Consider the following 22,230-nt stretch of genomic DNA (forward strand, 5'->3'; position numbering starts at 1 on the left):
GTTACTAAAATAGTGTGCTTACAGAGAGCAGCGAGTTTGAAATACACATGTGAGCGAGAGTGCGAGAGCAAGCGAGAACAAGATTGACTTCTTGTAAATATTATTCCCAAACATGTGAACAGAGCGAAATGTACCTTTTCTTGCTATGGACACGTTTTGAATGAAAATACGTTCTTGTCTGCTGTAAAATCATATTATTTCACTGATAAATGATGAGTCAAATTACTCCACAGTGTCCTCTACAGGTTAACAGTATGTGTGCAATGAACAGAGGGTGAAATACATTAGCACCTGTGACTTGCCGGTCAAACCATAGTCATCCCATAGAAGAGTAAATAACACTTCACTTTTATTGGGATTCTATTTAGGTGACAAGTAATATAGCCTCTTCTGACCAAATTCACATGTAGCCACCACAGACACAAGCACATATAATGACAACTCCCCTTCACAGAAAATATCGAGGAAAATCTGAGGGAAAGCAGACATGTCAAGAATATGTATATTAGAATGAATGCAATATGCTATGGTGCCAGATACACCCTTGTTATATCGATTACATATCCTATAGGATATATCTAAACCCATGCTAGATGGGTAAATCTGTGTGTGAGTGTTTGTAAATGGTATGCATGTGGAGTATTTCCATTCGCCTCACCCGTTGCTCATTAAACATTAGTCACAAAACCTTTCTATGCTCTACAATAGTCATTTGAATGCCAGTCATACTTTGAATAACTGTACTTTTCCATAGTTGGAAATATACTAATAAGTCTATTTGTTCTGTCTCCACAAATCTAAATATTATATTTTGTATTTACAAATTCTAATTCTGTGTTTGACTATTCTCTAAAAACGTACTTTTAAAACACTGATAACTTATCCATGTAGGGGAAATAAACTGTGGTGTTTTAATCAACACGTTGCTTTGTGTATGGGTATGTGAATCATAGATGGGGAGTGCTGGGCTGGACAGAGTTTGCTATACTCTCATTAAATCAATATTGAAACTCCTTTAGAAGCCTCAGGAAGCTAATCAACACAACAAGGTCCTCAGCCCTGGGGCTGTCCTCGCTATGAATCCCGCCACTGTGACAACAATTTTGGACCCCCTTGTGACCCCCCTAAATGTGGAGTATGAAATAATTTCTACATAACTCATTTTTGCTATCATTCTTTTTTTACATCCGTTATTAGACAGTGGCAACGATGATGATTATGAACATGGTCTTTTGCCTGCTAATGCCTGCAATGCAGTGAAGAAAACAATATGACAACAATAACGTCTAATGTAACTGGACCCTCTAACAGTACAACTGGCCCCAGCTTGGCCCCCCCAGTTGAAATGGTCTAGAACCGCCACTGGGTGGAGGTTCTCTGTATCTCGCTCTATCTGTGTGTGTGTGTGTGTGTGTGTGTGTGTGTGTGTGTGTGTGTGTGTGTGTGTGTGTGTGTGTGTGTGTGTGTGTGTGTGTGTGTGTGTGTGTGTGTGTGTGTGTGTGTGTGTGATATCACATCCGTACAGACTCATGCAGTCCCCCTATTAAAGTTTGACTTACTTTCTAATAAGGACAATTTCTTGCAACGTTCAGCACCTAGAAAGTGCTATGATAATGAGGCTATGGAATGAGCCCTTTTTGATTCCTGAACTCGGCATTGTGTGTCGTATAACAAGAGCAAAACACTATACAGCCCAGGCCATTGCAAGTCCCTCTCCACTCCTTCATACCTGAACATTCTCACCTACTGTACTCTGTATCTTTTTAGAGATCCAGGCATCTCAAATGTCCGATATAGGCTACAATCTCTGTTTAACTGATGAACTAAAGACATGTGTGCACCAAGCGCTGGAAGTTAACTTTAGGTGCAAAAGCGATTCCTGCACTAGTCTAGGCCTAGCCTGATTCTAATTGGGTATTTTCACATTGTTTATGGTAACTGTCTCACTTGCCAATACTTATAACATACAAAAACCTTTGGTTGCAAAATAAAAAGTATGTAAATTCTAATATTTCCACAAAATGGTAAAGGCTATCACAAAACTATTATTTGCAGCTTTTGAATGATTCACTGTAGCCAGAAAGGCAAAAAGAGAACATGAAAGGCACCAACAACACAACTAACTATTGGACATTTAATACTTACCACTTTAAACGTGTCATGTATTATATTTTGCGTCAAAGTTGTGACTTAAACACTCACCAAATCGCACCATGTGAACATCACTGTTAAATATTTTATGGAAGCGCGCCCACCACCCCTCGCCTGCCAACCAGTACCGCCCACATTGGTGATCTAGCCAATGAGCGCAAGCGTCATCCTACACGTCCGATTGCTAAAGGCAATAGCTCATGATCATAGAACAGTAAACGCGCTACACGAGCGAGAAACGGAGGTGTATGACAAGTTCTCCCTATTTTGCGCCTGGACGTCCAAACGTTGAAGAGAAACAAAGTCATAGTAAAATACATTTTAAAAATCTAGACAAGGAAAGGGAGACCGTTTCAAGGAGGAATGCTAACGGATCACTTTGCACAGGCAAACGCTCACACCACTCTGATCAATTTGTAATAACTCAGCCGCCGCTTTCACACGGTGAAGGCAATGCGTAAAGTTGCTTTCAGAAGTTGGTGAAAGTTGTCATCCTGGTGAGCAGATAATAGGACGGAGATGTTCAGTCCATTATGGGTTTTCTAATGTGGATGTAGAATAGAAATCTTGGAAGAGTCTCCGGATGACCGACGCATTTTGGATGTTACCTTTCTTTGGGGCTATTCTCTGAGATTCCTTAGAGGCGGATGCAATACAAAACAATTAAAAAAGGATTCCTCTCAGGTGGCACATCTGCCATGTTTGGATGGATTAGATTTTTACTATAACCAAGATTATCAAGAAATTGTTGAATTTTTTTTGTGGTTTTTCTTTATTATTGTGTCTGATCCAAACGACAGCTGAAATTTTAGTACAACTGTCCAACTCACCTTCGGAATTACAATCATGAACATTGGCAGTTTTGTACAATTATTATTTGCAGTGCTGCTTCAGCTTCATTTGTATGCAGTTAAGGTGAGAATTATATTTAAATCGGAGGGGATCAGATACGTCCGATGAATTAGGAATATAATGCTGTTCATGTTTCATTAATGAGTGAGCGACAAGGGCGATCACATCTCGTCACTTGCTGCTAGGTCCGTAGGTCACTTATAATGTATTCACTTTCTGTGAATCATAGGCCTAAAGAGAGGTTTTATGCCACTGTTGAATTGTTAATCCTGACGTTTGACATACATTTTGGTCCTTTTAGGAAAAAGTGTCATATGCCTATCCAATTAATGCTGTATTTTCTATTATTATAAGTTTTGAAAATGCACAATACACCTGGCATTAATGTCAACAAAATAGTAGGCTAGGCTAAATCGGAATTTTGAGTGATTTAAAAGTGAAATGAGTTGCATCATTACACTAGCATAATCCAAAATCACGACTATATGTTGTGGTGATTTAATTCAATTGGATTCCTATTGAATAAAATCACGACAACATAGTTAGTCACTATTCCCACTGGGCACACACTGGTTGAACCAACGTTCTTTCCATTGAACCAACGTGGAATAAGAGGTTGAATTGCTATGTGTCCCGTGGGTTGATTCCAATATTGGCAATGTATTTGCTCTCGTTTGTAGACTAGTCTACTGTAATGAAAAGCAAAGTCCAGACGACCTGTCTCTTGAGAGCGCAAGGATAGTGCAAACCTGTTGGCCCCTAACAGAATAGCCTAGCTGGTCACAGAGGGTATAGTGTCAACATGTATTTCACTCCGTACTTAAGGCTAATAATAGCCCGTTTCTATTAAACGTAGGCCTTGTTCATTAAAACATAAGCTCAAATGTTTATGATAATCCAGTACAACCAGTAAACGCTAACAATGGGCAACCCACCTCACTGTCTTTCATCTATAACATTACATCGGCTTCTTTCTCACGCAATATTGAAGTGCTATTGCAACAGTCTACGTCAGGTGATAACGTGACTGGAGCGCTGCTGTGATGCCATTTTCTCTCTTCACTTGCCCATAGGCGGGAAAATATTCAATGAAGTAGGCTAGCTGTCATAATAAAGGGGGAATGTATTGGAGTCTTGCTGTATAATAAGCTAATTCCATACATTGATGCATGGCTTAATGACATACCACAAATGACTGTGCATGCAATTACATTATGGAAATGATATATACATAATTCAGAAGCAAAACTGCATTGCCTTTTGAAAACGTGATGCATAGCCTACCATGGAAAAAATGTGCATGACAATGGATAAGACGTTAAGCTTGCTCTAATGGCTTACATGTTTGCATTTTTACAGACAGCCCACATACCCAAGAACGGGGAGAAGAGTAAAAATGATGGTAAGTGCCGAATGTACAAATGTATTACAAGTGCAATATTGTAGAAGTTTATTCTCAGTGTTTACCTTTATTGGGGGATTTGGTGTGTGTATAGCCACCTAGTGGACATATTCTGAATCTGAATTTTCCCAGAACAGACTTTTCAAGTTTAGGCCTTCAATGAAAATGAGTTTTTGACAAATTGGCTGTTGCACATGGCTTTTGCACATGGCTATTGTCATAACAAAATCTTTACATTGTGTCAATGCTCCCTCTCTATCAGTGAGAGTATATGAGTATCATATAGGACCCCATGGTACTATATTGAAGTCTTAGTGGTGAGTCCCTGAGTGAAAGGCTTTACTTGGGACTTTGGAATGACATTTTAGTCATTTAGCAGATGCTCTTATCCAGAGCAACTTACAGTAGTGAATGCATACATTTCATACATTATTTTTCCCGTACTGGTCCCCCGTGGGAATCAAACCCACAACCCTGGCGTTGCAAACACCATGCTCTACCAACTGAGCCACACGGGACAATATAAGTGTGTCTGATCCAAATAGTCTTCTATATGTTAACAGACAAGGTTACTGCATGAATTCAAGGCCACTGCTGAATTCATGTTTTATTTAGCCTTTTTCTCTCCTCTTGTGATTTGGGAACATGGCAAACACATGGTCAGATTGTATCATTTATATTGGACAAAAGCATTTCTGTATGCATGGTTATGTTTGTTTATTGACAGGGACAGAGTGTGTTTCACTTGTTAGCTGTGTTCAAGGCTAGTCATGTTAGTCAATAGTGGATACAGACAGGTTATTCACTGTGATACGTCAGGGACTGGTCCTCAGCAAAGAAAACACAGGAATTGAAATGTGGTTGTTTGTTATTCTCAGCACAAGGGCAGCGACTCCATTCCTCTTCTCTGACACCTGTGAGCGGCTTTTGACCTTCATTTCGCACGCACGCACACAGAGAGAGAGAGAGCGAAATACAGAGAACCTCCACCCTCTCTCACTTCAGTTCACACACACACAGTCCCACATGTCAACAATACTGCCCCTCAAAACATACTCTCACTAAGACACACTCAGTCTCAAAATACACAGAGACAGAATATCCATATCCTCTAAATCCCATCTCCCCTGCACCATCTACATCCCTTTGTGCCCCAGTAGAAGCATGCATGTTCCCCATTCACTATAGCATTGTACCAGTATTCCGCCATCACAGCGATGGGTCACTGCTCTTTCTCTCGAACACAGCTTTAGTGGAGGCACTCTACATAGTTTCCATGGTATCTGGCATCTCCAACTTCCCTCACCTTGTTCATTGTTGTCTTTTCTTCTTTCTTTCTCACATGAGACGGGATTGATAGCGAGGACAGCCCCAGGGCTGAGGACCTTGTTGTGTTGATTAGCTTCCTGAGGCTTCTAAAGGAGTTTCAATATCGATTTAAGGAGAGTATAGCAAACTCTGTCCAGCCCAGCACTCCCCATCTATGATTCACATACCCATACACAAAGCAAGGTGTTGATTAAAACAACACAGTTTATTTCCTAGTGTTTTAAAAGTAACTTTTTAGAGAATAGTCAAACACAGAATTTGAATTTGTTAATAAAAAACATTTAAATTTGTGGAGACAGAACAAATAGACTTAATAGTATATTTTCAACTATGGAAAAGTACAGTTATTCAAAGTATGACTGGCATTCAAATGACTATTGTAGAGCATAGAAAGGTTTTGTGACTAATGTTTAATGAGCAAAGGGTGAGGTGAATGGAAATACTCCACATGCATACCATTTACAAACTCACACACAGATTTACGCATGGGTTTAGATATATCCTATAGGATATGTAATAGATATAACAAGGGTGTATCTGGCACCATAGCATATTGCATTCATTCTAATATACATATTCTTGACATGTCTGCTTTCCCTCAGATTTTCCTCTATATTTCCTGTGAAGTGGAGTTGTCATGGTCAGAAGAGGCTATATTACTTGTCACCTAAATAGAATGTATTGGAGTCTTGCTGTATAATAAGCTAATTCCATACATTGATGCATGGCTTAATGACATACCAAAAATGATTGTGCATGCAATTACATTATGGAAATTATATATACATAATTCAGGGAGGCAAAACTGCATTGCCTTTTTAAAACGTGATGCATAGCCTACCATGGAAAAATGTGCATGACATAGGCTAAGACGTCAAGCTTGCTCTAATGGGCTTACACACACACATACTCACACAATCACATTAAAACAAATGTTGCCTAGGTACTTGAATGCTGCTAGACAGAGTGTGAAGCAGCAGCTGTGCAGAGGGAGACTGTGGGGCTCCGTAGAGCCAGAACAGCACAGGTAGACGTGTTGGGCTGGTGACCTTGGGCTGTAGACTATGGCAGCGAGACAGACAGCCTTTCTCCCCCCACAGGCCTACAGGCTGGCCTGGGCTTCTCCTCTGAGAGCAGGTACTGGGAGGGATAAAGGGAGGTAGTGGACACTGCATCTGCTGACCAGGCAGGTCATCCAGGGGCTAGCAGCAGCGGTGCATGGTTTGAGAAGGAGTAACAGAGCCAGCTACGGCAGGCAGTGGTGTGTCAGGATGTTGTTGTAGCATTAGGCCGGAACTGACCAGGCCGACTGGTTAAGGGGTGGGCTGCCGGGGGTCACATGTCAGAGGTGAACCCTGGCACCGCACAGCCTGAGGTCATGGGCTGCTCGGATGACCTGGGGGTCAGGAGGGGGACGGGGTCGCTGGAAAACCAGTTCATAGGATGGAGGGTGGGGGATTATTCTCGGATGGAGACGGGTAGGGTTAGTCAGCATCTGAGGAATTGTGGGTTGTATGTATATGGCATGTGTGAGTGAGTTCAGATCATGTAGCTTAAACGTGTGGATGTGTTGTAGTTGTCCCTGTGTGTGGGTTTGAATGTGTGATGGGTTTAGGGCTGGGCTGTATACCGTATTTTATGATATACCAGAATTGATGCAGGAACCGTTTTGGGTTTTTACTTTACCTTCTATACCGGTATTTGAATGTTTGGTTTGTTAAATGTGATATGCCATGTGTAATGTCAATTTTTATAGTTTACTTGCTTCTTGAGTTATCTCTCTCCGCGCCACTTTCCACACAGACCTAGCCACGCCCCCTGTCACTCAAGGAGGGCATTTGACATTAATCAACCACGAGACATTTGCGTTCAGTCTGCATGGTCAATGCAACAATGTTGATAACAACAATGCTGTTTTCACTTTGCTTCTTAATATAAATCCACTAGCGTTCTATAATGACACGATTAGTTTGTGTTTCTTACATCAGCAAACAGCTAGTTTGTATTTTCTTCACAAGTTGCCCTAAATCTTGTGAGATGCTAATTGTTAGCCGCTGATGCTTATAGCTAGCTAATAAATGTACTGTGTAAGAGCAAACGTAGCTAGCTAATTACTGCCTGATAATACCAGTGATGGTGTAGACCTAAATCAGCATGTTTGTGCAACAGTATCTTCTAAATCAAAGAGGAATATACAAAGCAAGAATATATTGTTTACATGAAGTATCTAAGAGAACATGCAATGTAGCCAAAGCTTATAGGGTCCCCTAGGAAACACTTATCAACACTTTAGTTCCTACCCTGTCACAATAACTCCTCCTTGGCATTTTAATTAATTGTCATCTCAAACAACACTGTATTCAAAGTGCCCACTATTATATTCTAACTATAGAATTAGAATAGTCATTCTATTTCCATGCTTCCAACAGTTTTGGAGTGTGCCTCTGGCTATCTGTAAATAAAAAAAACAATACCATGGTGCCATCTGTTTTGCTTAATATAAGGAGTTTGAAATGATTTATACTCTTACTTTTGTTACTTAAGTAAATTTACTTTTGATACTCAGGTATATTTAAAACCAAATACTTTTAGACTTTTACTCAAGTAGTATTTTACTGGGTGACTTTCACTTTTCTATTAAGGTATCTTTACTTGTACTCAAGTTTGACAATTGGGTACTTTTTCCACCACTGCAATTGAGTGCAGGAAATGCAGAAATTATAAAACTGCTGAAATTTGTTTTGGTTGAAGTTGAACAGTATAAAACAATAAGAATGGAGAAAGACCCATTGAAATCACTTATAATGTATGTGTTGCCACCCTAGGATCACTCACTACTCATAAAGCAAATGTAGAATTTTTTTATTCAAAAACTAAAAATACCGCCATACTGTCCTTTTTAAACATTTTTTTTTTTTAAATACCGTTATATAGTATTTTGGCCATATCGCCCAGCCCTAGGTGGGCTTTAGACAGCTGTGAGCACATGCGCAGGTTTGACTGTTTTGTTTTGCTGGGGGACATTAAGACCCTTGTCAGCACAGTAGTCTGCTTTGTTGCATCTGAAGCCATATATATGTGGCTTTGTTTATCTGCTAAGCTGGCTTTAGTAATGGGAACCACTCAGGAAACAAATGCCTGTACCTTTTGACGACCACAAAGGCACACAAGTACTCTCTTCCACTGCCAAGTGGAACCAGAACAGATGGGGGGATGACAGGGGGATTCTAGGAAATAGAGGAGGCATGGAGAGTTAGGATAAAGGAGAAAAAGGCACACAACTGGGGAATGAGGGAGGAAAGAAGGATGAAAGAGAATGCTTTGGAGAGTTTTACAAAGCGGAGAGGTTGGATGTGCTGTACTCTACAGTATAGCAGTTTTGTGGTAGGGTTGCCACTGATGTTGCTGTCTTCTCCTCAAGGAATCTTACTGTTACTGACAGTTATCTATGGCACGGTGAGGATGAGAAGGAAACAGTACTGATGTTCTCCCTCTGCTCTTCCTCCTGCAGTGGTCCCGTTTATGGACGTGTATAACAAGAGCATGTGTCGGACACGGGAGATGCTGGTGGACATCTTCCAGGAGTATCCAGATGAGATTGAGCACACCTACATCCCCTCGTGTGTGGTGCTCATGCGCTGCGCCGGATGCTGCAACGACGAGGCGCTCGAGTGTGTCCCCACGGAAACAAAAAATGTTACCATGGAGGTAAGCGCCAACTCCAATTCTCGCCGGGACCGGTGAACAGGGGATTTGTTAAACCCTCTCTCTCCTCTCTCTCTCTCTCTCCCCTCTCACTCTCATTCCATCTCCTATCACTTACAACCCCCTCTCTCTTCCGTATCTCTGTGTCCTTTCTCTCTTCTGTTCCTCTTCTCACTGGTTATCTAGGTCTCTCTCTCTCTTGCTTTGCTTTTCTCACTGTCCCATGGAAAAAGTGAAGCAGCAGGGGCTTGGCATGTCAGCTATTTTGTTTACCCTTGCACACCCTGTTTACGCCCCTGTTTATGTGGTTGAAGTCTTTCTTGGCCACGGTCAGGAGTCAGGACTTAATGTTGGCATGAGCCTAGGGTGGAAAGGAATAAGCTATAGGAATGTGATACAGCGCATGCCTGGCTATGGTGTCAGCCTATCTTCACCGACCGGTTAGCTAGTGGTCAGACTGTGACCACTTTGTCAATGGTCAGAGCAATCACTCACTAAGAATCTCTGAGGTAGTAATGTTGCGGCAGAGGAATTTGGTTTGGGGGGATTGACCCTTTTTCAATGTGAATTTTAATGTTTCATTTCTTATGTTTCTCTACAGGTAATACAAGTGAAACAGAGAGTATCGCAGCATAATTTTCAGTTAAGTTTCACAGAACATCGAAAGTGTGAATGCAGGTAAGAATCTTTTCTCAGGTCTATAATGATTTCAGGCTTCACTGTTTTGCTTACTGGTTAAAGGTCCAATGCAGCTGTTTTTATCTCAATATCAAATCATTTCTGGGTAATAATTAAGTACCTTACTGTGATTGTTTTCAATTTACATTTTCAAAAAGAAACAAATAGCTTCTTATTTTGCTATTACTGTCTGGGAGTGTTCTGAGTAGGGAGGGGAAAACTGAAAACTAGCTATTATTGACAGAGAGATTTCGAAATCTCTTTCTTATTGGTCTATTAACTAATTATTGAGGCCAAAACTCCATCCCACCAAAACAGGCTGACATTTCAGTCGGTCTTTTCAAACAGCTCTTACACTAAAAGGGCATTATCATAATTTTTTTTTTTTTACAGTATTATTCCAACCTCATAGTGTGAAAATGTATATAAAACATAGGAAATCATGTTTTTGACTGCACTGGGCCTTTTAATAAAAAGCTAAATATAAAGCTAAAGGTTTTGTTCTCTATTTTCCTCTTAATTTCAGACCAAAGCCAGAAGTTAAGGCAAAGAAAGAAAAGTAAGTACATGTTTTGCGTTGTTATTGTTGAGTTATTTGTGGGATGAGGGGAGGGAGCTGTCTGTGTTCAGTTTGGCTCCCACTCTGATATTCAAACTGTCAAAACAGCTCTATCTGCCAGCCCCAAAATATCTGAATATTTTGATTGACCAGTTTCCCAACCAATCATCATCCCGTTCCCACAGACGCTTTAACTTAACACAGAGGACTGGGACCTAATCCTCCCGAACCAATAAGTATTCAGTATTCCTCATGTTGATTGGCAACTGTACATGCAGATGAGAAGAAGCCAGCTGGACACTGTGGTACCGGCAACAATGTGGGGTAGCACTAATGCTAATGCTAATAGTAACGGTGAAGCTACACTATCTTTTACCCCTGCTGCACTGAGAAGTCAGCAGTTGCCATGCTCCTGCTGATAGGACTGAGTCGATCATTTTAAAGGGTGGTGAGAGGAAGTGTTAGGTTGCCTTCTAATAGTGATTGGGATTATCAGCACCTCATAGGCTCCTACACCACACCACATAGCCCTGTCTCTCTCTTTTTAACATAGCGAGGGGGGGGGGGTAGAGGCCTAGTTCTCCATGTTCCCTTCACACCTTGTGGGAGTTAGAGGACTAGCAGCACACCTTATGGAAAAAACAGCCTCTCTCCTCTATCTTTACTGGTGCTGATAAGATATATAGTTTTTTTTACGGGGTTTGTTTCAGTTTGTCTTCCTGCCAGGGTCTGTTCGTTTTATGGCGGTTGGTTTAGTGCTTTACTCTGCGGCTGTAAGAGTTGGGTTGAGGTAGTTAGCTAGTGCCAGACCATCCACGACTGGCCGGGCTGTCCAGCAGCCTTCTTCTTAGCTCCAGTTGCTCATGCCTGACCCTCGGCCCTCGTGGCTACTTCCACACTGTAATCATTGCAACAGGTGTCATTCAGTTAACCCATTTTTATTTTTAAAGTTGTAAATAGTGGATGAGCCCGGAGATGAAGACGCAGTGGACGTGGTTAGTTACAGGCAGTGTGGAGGGAGGGAAACGGACTGACTGTCCGTGTTGATGCAGGGGTGTGTGTGTGTGAGACGTGTGTGTACATGTCTTTAGCCACCTCAGCTGGCACTTCAGAGGATGTCCCTTGTTTTAATTGGATAAGAACCACGCAGGGTTAAAGCACCATGGATCAGTGGAGGAGAGATGGGATCATGTTAGTTACCTAAGAGGGCTAAATCAAATCCATTTGTCATGAGGCTGAGCTGAGCCTTGTCCCCGCGCTGTGCCACACACACCTCTGCCTGCCACCCAGCACGTAGGCAGACAGCTCACCCTAGCCAGGCCAGGGTGGGGTGCAGGGAAAAGACAGGCCATTCATGAGCTCAGACACACCCTCACTCATTCACTCAAATGCATACTGAACATAATACTATAGACCAGGTTTTCCCAAACTGGGGTACACGCGCAATGCTGTCGGGGGCACGACAAAGATTACATTTGTTTTAATGATTATTATTTTATTTTATTCTTCACATTTTCAAACAATCCATTTATATTTTCCAAAGGGGCTATACATTTGGGTAAGGTTTTCTCGCCTGAGTAGCCTCGTTTCACTGCCAAAAATAAAATGAAACCATCTAGTGCTCAGCGAAATAACAACACAATGTCAAATACATGTAGCCTAGTCAAATAATGAACATCTATTCACATTAACCGTTACTCTCTCATGGGAATTCCACTAACGTATGTAGCCAAACGTAGCTGCTGCTCATTCTATTTGCTCAAAAATTGATAAATGGTTAAAAAAAGTATGGCCTGAGTCAGTAGAGACACATATCAGCTCTACTGGTAGTACTGCTACAATCAGCAGTACAACACCTGTTGACGACACAAGTTGTTCTGCTTCTACGAGCACATCCAATGCTAGCATCAGTAATTCTACATTTATTGTTAGCCCAGCTAGCATGGACACTGACAGTTTTACCCGGCAAAGCACTCAACAACAGACAGGGACGTTGGTCCATCGAAGAGGTGCAAATATGATGAGAACTACATTGATTTGTGGTTCACTTATTTTGGGAGTAGGGCCTTTCCTCAGCCACAGTGTGTTATATGTGCAAAAGTACTATCTCACAACCCAATGTAACCTTCACTCTTGCGCAGACATTTAGAAGCAAAACATGCCAATTTGAAAAATAAGCCACAGGAGTTTTTTTTTGCGAGAATCTAGATGACTTTCGAGTAGTAAGACATGTATAAAAGCAACAGATAGCATTAATAAGAAGGGGCTAGAAGTGTCTTATATGGTGAGCTACCAAGTGGCTAGGACAGGCAAGCCCCATACTATTGTGGAGGACTTAGTTCTTCCTATGGCTGGGACAATGCTGGGGGAAAAGGCCAAAAAAACTATACAGACAATGTCTTCATCAAACAACAGTGTTTCACGACGCATCAGTGACATGGCAGTAGATGTTTTGGAACAATTACTGCTTCGCATACAAGCCAGTGAATTCTATGCGTTACAGCTGGATGAGTCAACAGACGTGGCGGGCCTGGCACAGCTCCTGGTAAATGTCCGTTACGTTTATGAGGGCTCAATTAAGGAAGACGCCCTCTTCTGCAAACCACTGCAAACCAGGACAACAGGAGAGGATATTTTTTAAGTACTGGACAGCTTTGTGACATCAAATGGACTTTTGTGGTCAAGATGTGTTGGTATCTTTACTGATGGCGCAAAAACCATGACAGGGAGACATAGTTGAGTGGTAACGCATGTGCAAGCAGTTGCTCCTGACGCCACTTGGGTACACTGCAGCATCCACCGAGAGGCTCTTGTTGCCAAGGGAATGCCTGACAGCTTGAAAGACGGTTTGGACACTACAGTGAAAATGGTTAACTTTGTTAAAGCAAGGCCCCTGAACCTTTGTGTATTTTCTACATTATGCAATGATATGGGCAGCGACCATGTGATGCTTTTACAATATACAGAAGTGTGCTGGTTATCAAGGGGCAAAGTATTGACACGTTTTTTAAAATTGAGAGACAAGCTTAAAGTTTTCTTTAGTGACCATCATTTTCACTTGTCTGACCGCTTGCATGATGAAGAGTTTCTCACACGACTGGCCTATGTTTTTTTTTTCTCACCTGAATGATCTGAATCCAGGATTACAGGGACTCTCCATAACTATATTCAATGTGCGGGACAAAATTGATGCTATGATTAAGAAGTTGGAGCGCTTCTCTGTCTGCATTTAACAAGGACAACACACAGGTCTTTCCATCATTGTATGATTTTTTTTGTGTGCAAATTAACTCAAGTTTACGGACAATGCCAAATATGATATAGCGAAGCACCTGAGGGAGTTGGGTCTGCAATTACACAGGTAACAAACAACTGGATTCGTTATCCCTTTCATGCCCTGCATCCAGTCCACTTACCGATATCTGAACAAGAGAGCCTCATCGAAATTGTAACAAGTGGTTCTGTGAATATTGAATTTAATCAGATGGCACTGCCATATTTCTGGATTGGGCTGCACTCAGAGTATCCTGCCTTAGAAAATCACACTGTTAAGACACTGATGCCCTTTGCAACCACGTACCTATGTGAGAGTGGATTCTCGGCCCTCACTAGCATGAAAACTAAATACGGGCACAGACTGTGTGTTGAAAATGATTTAAGACTGAGGCTCTCTCCAATACAACCCAACATTGCAGAGTTATGTGCATCCTTTCAAGCACACCCTTCTCATTAACCTGTGGTGAGTTTTTCACCATTTTCTATGAACAATTAAGGTTTTATATGTAAGATGGTTAAAAAAGAGCAAAATTATTGATTATTATTATTTTTGCCCTAATCCTATAAGAGCTCTTTGTCACTTCCCACGAGCCGGGTTGTGACGACAACTCACAATCATTCTTATGTTTAATAAATGTATCATATAGTGTGTGTGTGGCAGGCTTACAATGATGGCAAAAAACAACATTCGAGAGTGCACTGACCCAGGTGCTAGAGGGGGTACGCAGCTGGAGGTTGAATGTTTGAAAGGGTACGGAACTATAAAAGGTTTGGGAACCACTGCTCTAGACACATACTTGGGGCTCTATTTTAACAAACCTAACGCAATGGTAAATATAAGTGCAGGCATTAGCGCTATATGTTAAGTGGCTTAAATTGCTTACAGAAACAAAATAACAAAATGAAGACCTATCTTTGCTAAATATATTAACTTTAACCCATTTGCAGTCCACATTGTTCTAAGTAATTGTATGGCTTAATAGCATTCACATTTAGGGGCTAGGCCTACTGTAAATTGCATTCTAGCTGAGCACGGACATGCCAAACATTGTCAATAAGCAATATTAAATTAATTATTGATTTGGCCTACAAAGAGAACGAATAGTTATAATCAAATTCTAAACAAAACAAATAAAACCAGGAAGGTGAATCATTCTAATAAGATTGGTTGTAATAACATTAAAAGAAAAACAAGCAATCTGTTTGTTTTTTTTAAAACAACAATAAATAATTGTAAAATGTAATGATATCATAAAATCGGCAGGATAAAAAGAAACGCCTTGCTGTTGAACCAGCCTTCGTTATAGTAGGCTTAAGGGAGGGCTTGTGTTTTGAACATATGAAACAGAAAACAGGCAATTGTTACAGATAACTTCTAAATACGAGGTTAATCGGTATTCAATGAGGTTCTCATCTCTTGTTTCATGATGGGCATGACACATAATGGAGAAGGGTTTACACACATCCAAAATGGGACCTGCATGGCTAAAATAATGTGGGCCTACCTACAATGCATAGATAAAAAGGGAATGTCAGCTCACTCCTTTACTCCTTTCAAACTTTATATTTTAATAAAGCTTTGGTGATTAAGATTTATTTCCAGGTGGTCTCAGGAGCCAAACCCTTTATCGACAGTCTTGACTACTTCACAATTGCATTGGGCAGGACAAAAAAAAGCCTTAATTGAGTGGAGGGGAGGCTATACTTGATTTTTAACCAAATAAAATAAAATGTTTTTTTTTATGTTTCTATATACAAAGTATACAGGAACATTAGGCTACTCTTGTTCCATGCGCATATTGGCAGTGTGCGTCACTGCTGTATAGGCTGAGTTTCCGCTGTCAACATTCATGCCATAACCAACTGCGTTACCGCTAAAACCAGCTTTTGGTTGGTCTTAAATATCCCTATCAGCACTGCCTGAAATTAGCACTTTGGATCATGTTTTTAAGGACACGCCTAAAAATGTTCCACCCCACCCATCTGAGCGCAAGCGTGCTGATTGATATAAGAAGGGTAAATTACCGAACCTGGCGTTAGGGCCGCAAAATGCAAGTGAGCTAGTTTTTACATGACGAAATTGCAAACTAAAGCGCATTTCATGGTAGTACTGCCTTAATGCCAGCCAAAAATAGAACTCTTGATATGCATAGACTGATTTACAAAGGCAACAGTGGATGTATTTACATTGACACACGCATTTAAATTGAGACACACACATGTTCAAACAGGGATCGATCCCACTACTAATGAGGAGACTAGATTAGAAGGGAGATGCCCGACTTGATTGATTGTCTCCTCTTTGGCCTAAACTCTATTGATTGAACTCTGTATGATTGTCCCTGCCTCCACTTAGGTGTCTTTTCTCTTTTGCCCTGTTCTCTATTTTCTAGGGGCAATGACCAAAAGAGAAAGAAAGAGAGAGACACTGGCACGATGAGGTCTGAGGCCTATGCCAGCGCCTCTTCTGTGGCATGTCTGCACATGGGCACTATGTCTCTCTTGATGGTTGGCTTGATTTTGGAGGAACTTGTTTGTATCTTGTAAGACGCAAACCTCTTTTTGTTTGGCATGAGGAGGCTCCATTTTTTTTTAAGAAACCTTTTTTTTGTCTGGCGTACGTACTTAAGTCCATGGCGAGGGCAGTAATGTGAAGTTGACGTGAGTGAGAACTGTCAGGTAATGATGATGTCTGTATGAAGCATGGCTGTCTACCACCCCCTCACTAATCCATGGCAGCAGGGTCGATGCCATGTTGAGTCTACATGCTGCTAGAAGTTTGTTCTCTGTTTCTCTGTTGCCTTTTGTTTTAGCAGATAGGTGGATGAACCAACACTATTGTCTTAAATTTCTACCACAATAGTGCCAATTGGTGTGGTTACTTTAAGTACAGACAGGCTTGGCTCAGTTCATGTTTGATTAGAGTTATTGTCACCTTGAGTGGTACCCCTGAAAAGGGTTGCTTTGTTCATGCTTTTAGACGGGAAGGTCTTGAACGTGACGTAGACGTGATCTGACCTCACATAGCTAGTAGAAATACGGCCAACTGAGTTGTCTGAGACAAACCGTAGCTTCATCTCGTCTGGTGCATCACAGCACTCCCCTGTCTCTGTCCTTGTTTTGTCTCACATGTTCACCTCCATAAAAGATACTGCATCTTTAAGCACCAGCGATGGCATCTACTTTGACCTTAAACTAGGCTAGTGAAAATAATACGATTAGATTGTCTTTGATCTGTATTTTATAATCCTTACATTGTGCTTGAGCCTGCGCTTACTCAGCCAAGCCATCATTCTGTCATCCTAACATCCCATTAGTTTGTGGCAATCATGTGAGCATGTCTGTAGGGTAATTGTAGTGGGAAATATAGACAGATTTTGGGAGGGATGGGTTTTTAAAGATGGCTGCTCCCTTGTGAGCATGTCATTGGATGGATCGGGAAGCAAATGCTATGTGTTTCTGCTGTGGCCTTTACCTTATCACATGCACCTGTTTTGTGTGTGTGTATACAGGATCATGTGTGTATAAGTGCAAATGTTCTCATTCAATGTTGCTTCTCATAGACCCAATCACACATGTGCTTGTCATGCTATTAGAGAGGATGAATGAGTGTGTGAGTGTATGCAAGCATGATGAGGCCCATGTGTGTAGAAAAGTCTTTACATGTGCTCTCTTTCTAACCCGATCACAATGCTCCACAACCTCAAACAACCTTTACACCACCCAGCGGCTGCAGAAGTATTGAGCTAATATTGCTCAAATGTTCGTCCAATGTTGGGGCGGGGGCTCTATAGCTGGATATGCTCTATAGCTTAGACCTCTCTCTCTCTCTCCCTTTTTGCTTCTCTTGCAGCCACTGTGAGCCTTGCTCAGAGAGAAGAAAGCGCTTGTTTGTGCAGGACCCTCTCACCTGTAAATGTTCCTGCAAATTCACACAATTAGACTGCAAGTCCAGACAACTTGAGTTAAACGAAAGAACTTGCAGGTTTGTTTACGAAATATTATGATAAACAACGTGACTTGATCTATACTCCGTTCATCTACATCCATCCACCTGTTTGCACTTCTGTCATTTGCTTGATTTTTTTTTCTCCTGCTGAGAAATGCATGCTTCTCACTTGCTTATAGAATATGTTTTTGTTTGTATAGAGAATTGTGTGGGACTATGTTTGCTTGTAAGTGTGTTTGTATTGTCTGTTGTCGTACGTAATATTCTGATACTCTATCGTGTGTTCTATAAAGGTAGTATATTATAGCTAGTATAGTGTAGACACTTAAACTAGACAATACACAAAAAACAGCCCGTTTCTCACTTTAGATTCCCTTTAAATGAATGTGTGTGTGTGTGTGTGTGTGTGTGTGTGTGTGTGTGTGTGTGTGTGTGTGTGTGTGTGTGTGTGTGTGTGTGTGTGTGTGTGTGTGTGTGTGTGTGTGTGTGTGTGTGTGTGTGTGTGTGTGTGTGTGTGTGTGTGTGTGTGTGTGTGTGTGTGTGTGTGTGTGTGTGTGTGTGTGTGTGTGTATAAATAAATTCTAGCACTAAGCAAGATGTGTGTGTGTGTGTGAGAGAGTCCGCACCATATTGGGTCAGTCTGTAGTAATGCCCATTTATTCTGACCGACTTATCATCTCCCAACATAGTCTCCTTATCTCTTTCCCATCACTACATGGATATATATAACCACCTGCGTAGGAGGGGAATTTTAGCATCCATTGTTGTTTTTAACTTCGACCAGTCTTGATCACACAAATGAACAGACATGTTTATAAGTCAGCACAGTACAGGACTCAAGACAGAACTAAATCATGCATGACACTAACACTCAAAGGGAAAGTGTTTCCCTTGGTTCGTAACTGTGAACGAACAGGCTCTTAATTGAGTGAAGGTAGAGCTGGTGTCCATGCTGCTCATTTCTAACTGTGCTACTCATAACTCCTACGAGGCGAAGCCCTAAACTCAATTACTAATCAGGGATTAAAACGCCATCTCCATTGGTTGCAAATAACGGCTGTATTCAGTCAGTGGCCCAATGGAGATCTGACTGCTTCCGGTGAAACTCCCACAAGGCCCTGTGTTGATGACCTCCCTTGACACTACTATATACATCCCTGACCTTTGAACCTTAGGGGCCCCCCACACAGTGTGCTGGATTTAGAGAACCACACATGAGTGGGGTGGCCAGGGACATGATTCCAATTGGTCAGGGGAGGAAGAGGGAGGGGCTGCAGGAGTTTTCCACATTTGCGGTGATGTGATTTGCTCAAGGCTACACCCCTGCTGGGAGGAGGATTTGTTGCCCAACTTCTAACCTAATGTCTGTCATGTCATCCACAGATGTGACAAACCAAGGAGATGAGATGAGGAGAGGGGGACAATGAAATGAAGGAATATTTTCTTGGCACAGCACTTTGAAACCTGAAAACGCATTCCCTGGATGGACAGAAAATTACAACGCAAGAAAGAACGAGCAAGAGAGAACGATGGAGAGAGACTGAGATAACAACATGCTGTTGTATATTTCTAAGATATATATTCTAAAAGGACAATGACAATGTGTATTGCTGCTATAAAAAATGAGACGTTATAAAGTGAACGAATGCGCCACTGTCTGTAGTGTGAATGGCACAAATGTTTAGTTGCCAGGGTGTTTGGGCCTGAGCGTGGATAGGACTGAGAGTTTTTGTCAGAATACATTTTATTTTATGTAACACTTCACTGGATGTTGGTCTGCTGTGGATATGAGTATCTTAAATATATCTATATAAAAACTAAGTGAAATTGTGACCATAACTTCACTGAGAGGTGCAACGGGAACATGTTTCTCCTCAGACCTCTGAAGGTATAGAGAACTGTCAGAAAGCAGAACTACTTCCTCTATGGGGTGAAGTTTTTGTCACCACTGTATTGACTAACACCAGATAGGACTCGGTGTGAGAATACTTCTAAAGGGATATTAAATGTAGGTATATATGGAGACGAGAGAATACTGAACTTGATTCCATCTTCCGCCAAGGAACAGTTGCATTCAACTCACCACTGTCAAAATCAATGATCTTTATTTGCTTTGTTTAATGTCTTCATTTGTTTTCCAAAGATATAATTGCACACACATATTAAAGAATAGTCCATTATGGAAAAAATTATCTGTATATACTTACCTAATATCCCTTTGTCTAGTACACTACATCTAATTTATAATGCTAGAATATCTTCAGTATTCTGTGCATTTAATTTATATATTTATATACAGTGTTATGGTTGATATTGATTTTACTTCCTCACCTGGCAATGTTATCACCAATCTGTTTGGCCATGGAAAACATTGAAAACTGTAGACGTATTTCTTTTTTTTTTTTAAAGAATGAAAAAAAGAACAGAAAGATAAAACTTCAACATTCCTGAAAATGAGATACTGTATGTTTTGTTGGGCTAGAGGGGCTGGTAGCATGTGTCTTGATTTTGTTACAAACTAACCCTGCCACAAACATGTTTGTGAAAAGACGCACAGCCAACGTTGCAGTTTTAAGCTCGAGTCAGGACATGTGTTTTTGCACTTGAGTGCCCGAAGACACGTCATGAGGAGGACTGAGGGCGTCTCACTAACCTTGGTCATCTTGGGCAAACTCCACAGTGAGAGACACTCTGGCCAGCCCAGATTAGCCAGAACAGGACTTGGCATAGTGGGGAACCAGGAGCATTAGAAGGAGACGATGCTTTCTGCCCTTTTATGAAAAAAAGAAACATTCTATTTGTATTTCAGTGTCAGAAATGCTTTTTTGTTTGTTGTATCATGTACAGACACATTTTTAGTATATTTTCACATTAATATATTTATTGGTGCTGTAAAATTATCCATTTTACAATAGTAACATCTTTTTTTGTTTTTAGTGTAACTATTAACTATATTTATTTAGAAAATATATTGTTTTTTATTAAACAGAAAATGCAGTTCTCTTTGGAAGCCTATCTTTTCAACTGTTTTGAAATTACCTCTGACATTTTGATCAATCTAAAATAATTTGATCAAGTAACAATACAACACAATCCTACTTCATTAATCATTCCTAAGCCAATTGATAAGGCATCATAAGAGTACAAGACTACATTAAAATACATGCAATGCAACATACAGGTATCTGACAAAATAAAGGAAACACCAACATAAAGCGTCTTAATAGGGCGTTGGGCCATCACAAGCCACAACAGCTTCAATGCACCCTGGCATAGATGCTACAGTTGTCTGGAACTCTATTGGAGGGATGCAACACCATTCTTCCATGCAAAATTCCATCATTTGGTTGATGGTGGTGGAAAACGCTGTCTCAGGTGCCGCTCCAGAATCTCCCATAAGTATTTAATTGAGTTGAGACCTGGTGAATGACAACCATTACATCGTTTTCATGCTCATCAAACCATTCAGTGACCTGTGGATGGGGGCATTGTCATCCTATGGGGGCATAGCCATGGTTTCCAAAATAATGGCTGAAATAATGGCCTGCCCAGCATGACCCTAAGCATAATGGGATGCTAATTGCTTAATTAACTCAGAAACCACACCTGTGTGAAAGCACCTGCTTTCAATATACTTTGTATCCCTCATTTACTGTACTCAAGTGTTTCCATTATTTTGGCAGTTGCCTGTATATAGGCCTACATTCATAAAGATTCAGAAATTACATTACATTAAGCACTGATGCAATACAAAGTGCAGTACAAAGTGCAATACAGTTCCTGGAAGTTGACATTTTTTCCACAATGCCCCAAATGGAACCATAGGTCTCATGGTCCTTTGCATGATCAAAGTAGGTCCAACTGGTGCTTAAACCATAAAATTAACATTTTAACAAAAGAAGCCACAAAAGGTTTTGATCTATTCATACTTAACAGTACATGAATGGCAGATGTACATAAAAAAGTGATAGATTCACTTGGGGTTCGATTCAATCCGTATCGCAGAAGTTCCGTGCTATAGCGTGATTGAAATGTAAAGGTAATTTCCGATTGAGCCAACATATGCAGTGTTTACCGTGAATGCAGTTCTTGTAAACATTGCCTTTACATTACAATCACGCTATAGCACTATAGCCCTTGGTTAAGTGGTCAACACCTCAACACAATAACTTACAATGAACAACAGAGGAGAAGAAAATAAACTCCCCATTAATGTCAGAACCAAGCATTGACTTTGTGCTATATTTCAAATAATTTACCCAAATTGTTCACAAAGAATCTCTGAAACAGTGGAGTTTTTTTTGTCCATGAGTGGTTTGTGATTTTAAA

At 40.9% G+C, this 22,230-nt stretch overlaps 1 protein-coding gene across 2 annotated transcripts; it reads left to right on the plus strand.

Annotated features, from left to right (window-relative positions):
- The first annotated feature begins 2,354 nt into the window (after window positions 1-2,354).
- LOC106605015 (vascular endothelial growth factor A-A) lies at window positions 2,355-20,904 on the plus strand. 2 transcript variants are annotated; one of them, XM_014200230.2, is made up of 7 exons: window positions 2,355-3,066; window positions 4,363-4,405; window positions 9,246-9,442; window positions 10,041-10,117; window positions 10,644-10,676; window positions 17,806-17,937; window positions 19,285-20,904. In XM_014200230.2, exons 1-7 carry the CDS (start codon window positions 2,998-3,000, stop codon window positions 19,304-19,306), a joined length of 573 nt encoding a protein of 190 aa, XP_014055705.1. In that variant the 5' UTR covers window positions 2,355-2,997; the 3' UTR covers window positions 19,307-20,904. The 2 variants fall into 2 exon arrangements, with proteins under 2 accessions (XP_014055705.1, XP_014055707.1); XM_014200232.2 differs by lacking the exon at window positions 17,806-17,937.
- Window positions 20,905-22,230: the final 1,326 nt, after the last annotated feature.

The sequence above is a fragment of the Salmo salar genome, chromosome 05, assembly GCF_965601325.2.
Source record: "Salmo salar chromosome 05, fSalSal1, whole genome shotgun sequence".
Lineage (NCBI taxonomy): Eukaryota > Metazoa > Chordata > Actinopteri > Salmoniformes > Salmonidae > Salmo > Salmo salar.

Excerpts from the sequence above, each read along its gene's own strand:
- LOC106605015 (XM_014200230.2), top strand. The coding sequence starts at position 2,998 with ATGAACATTGGCAGTTTTGTACAATTATTATTTGCAGTGCTGCTTCAG. Across the intron at positions 3,067-4,362 it reads TTCATTTGTATGCAGTTAAG|ACAGCCCACATACCCAAGAA; the intron begins GTGAGAATTATA and ends GCATTTTTACAG. Across the intron at positions 10,677-17,805 it reads GTTAAGGCAAAGAAAGAAAA|CCACTGTGAGCCTTGCTCAG; the intron begins GTAAGTACATGT and ends CTTCTCTTGCAG.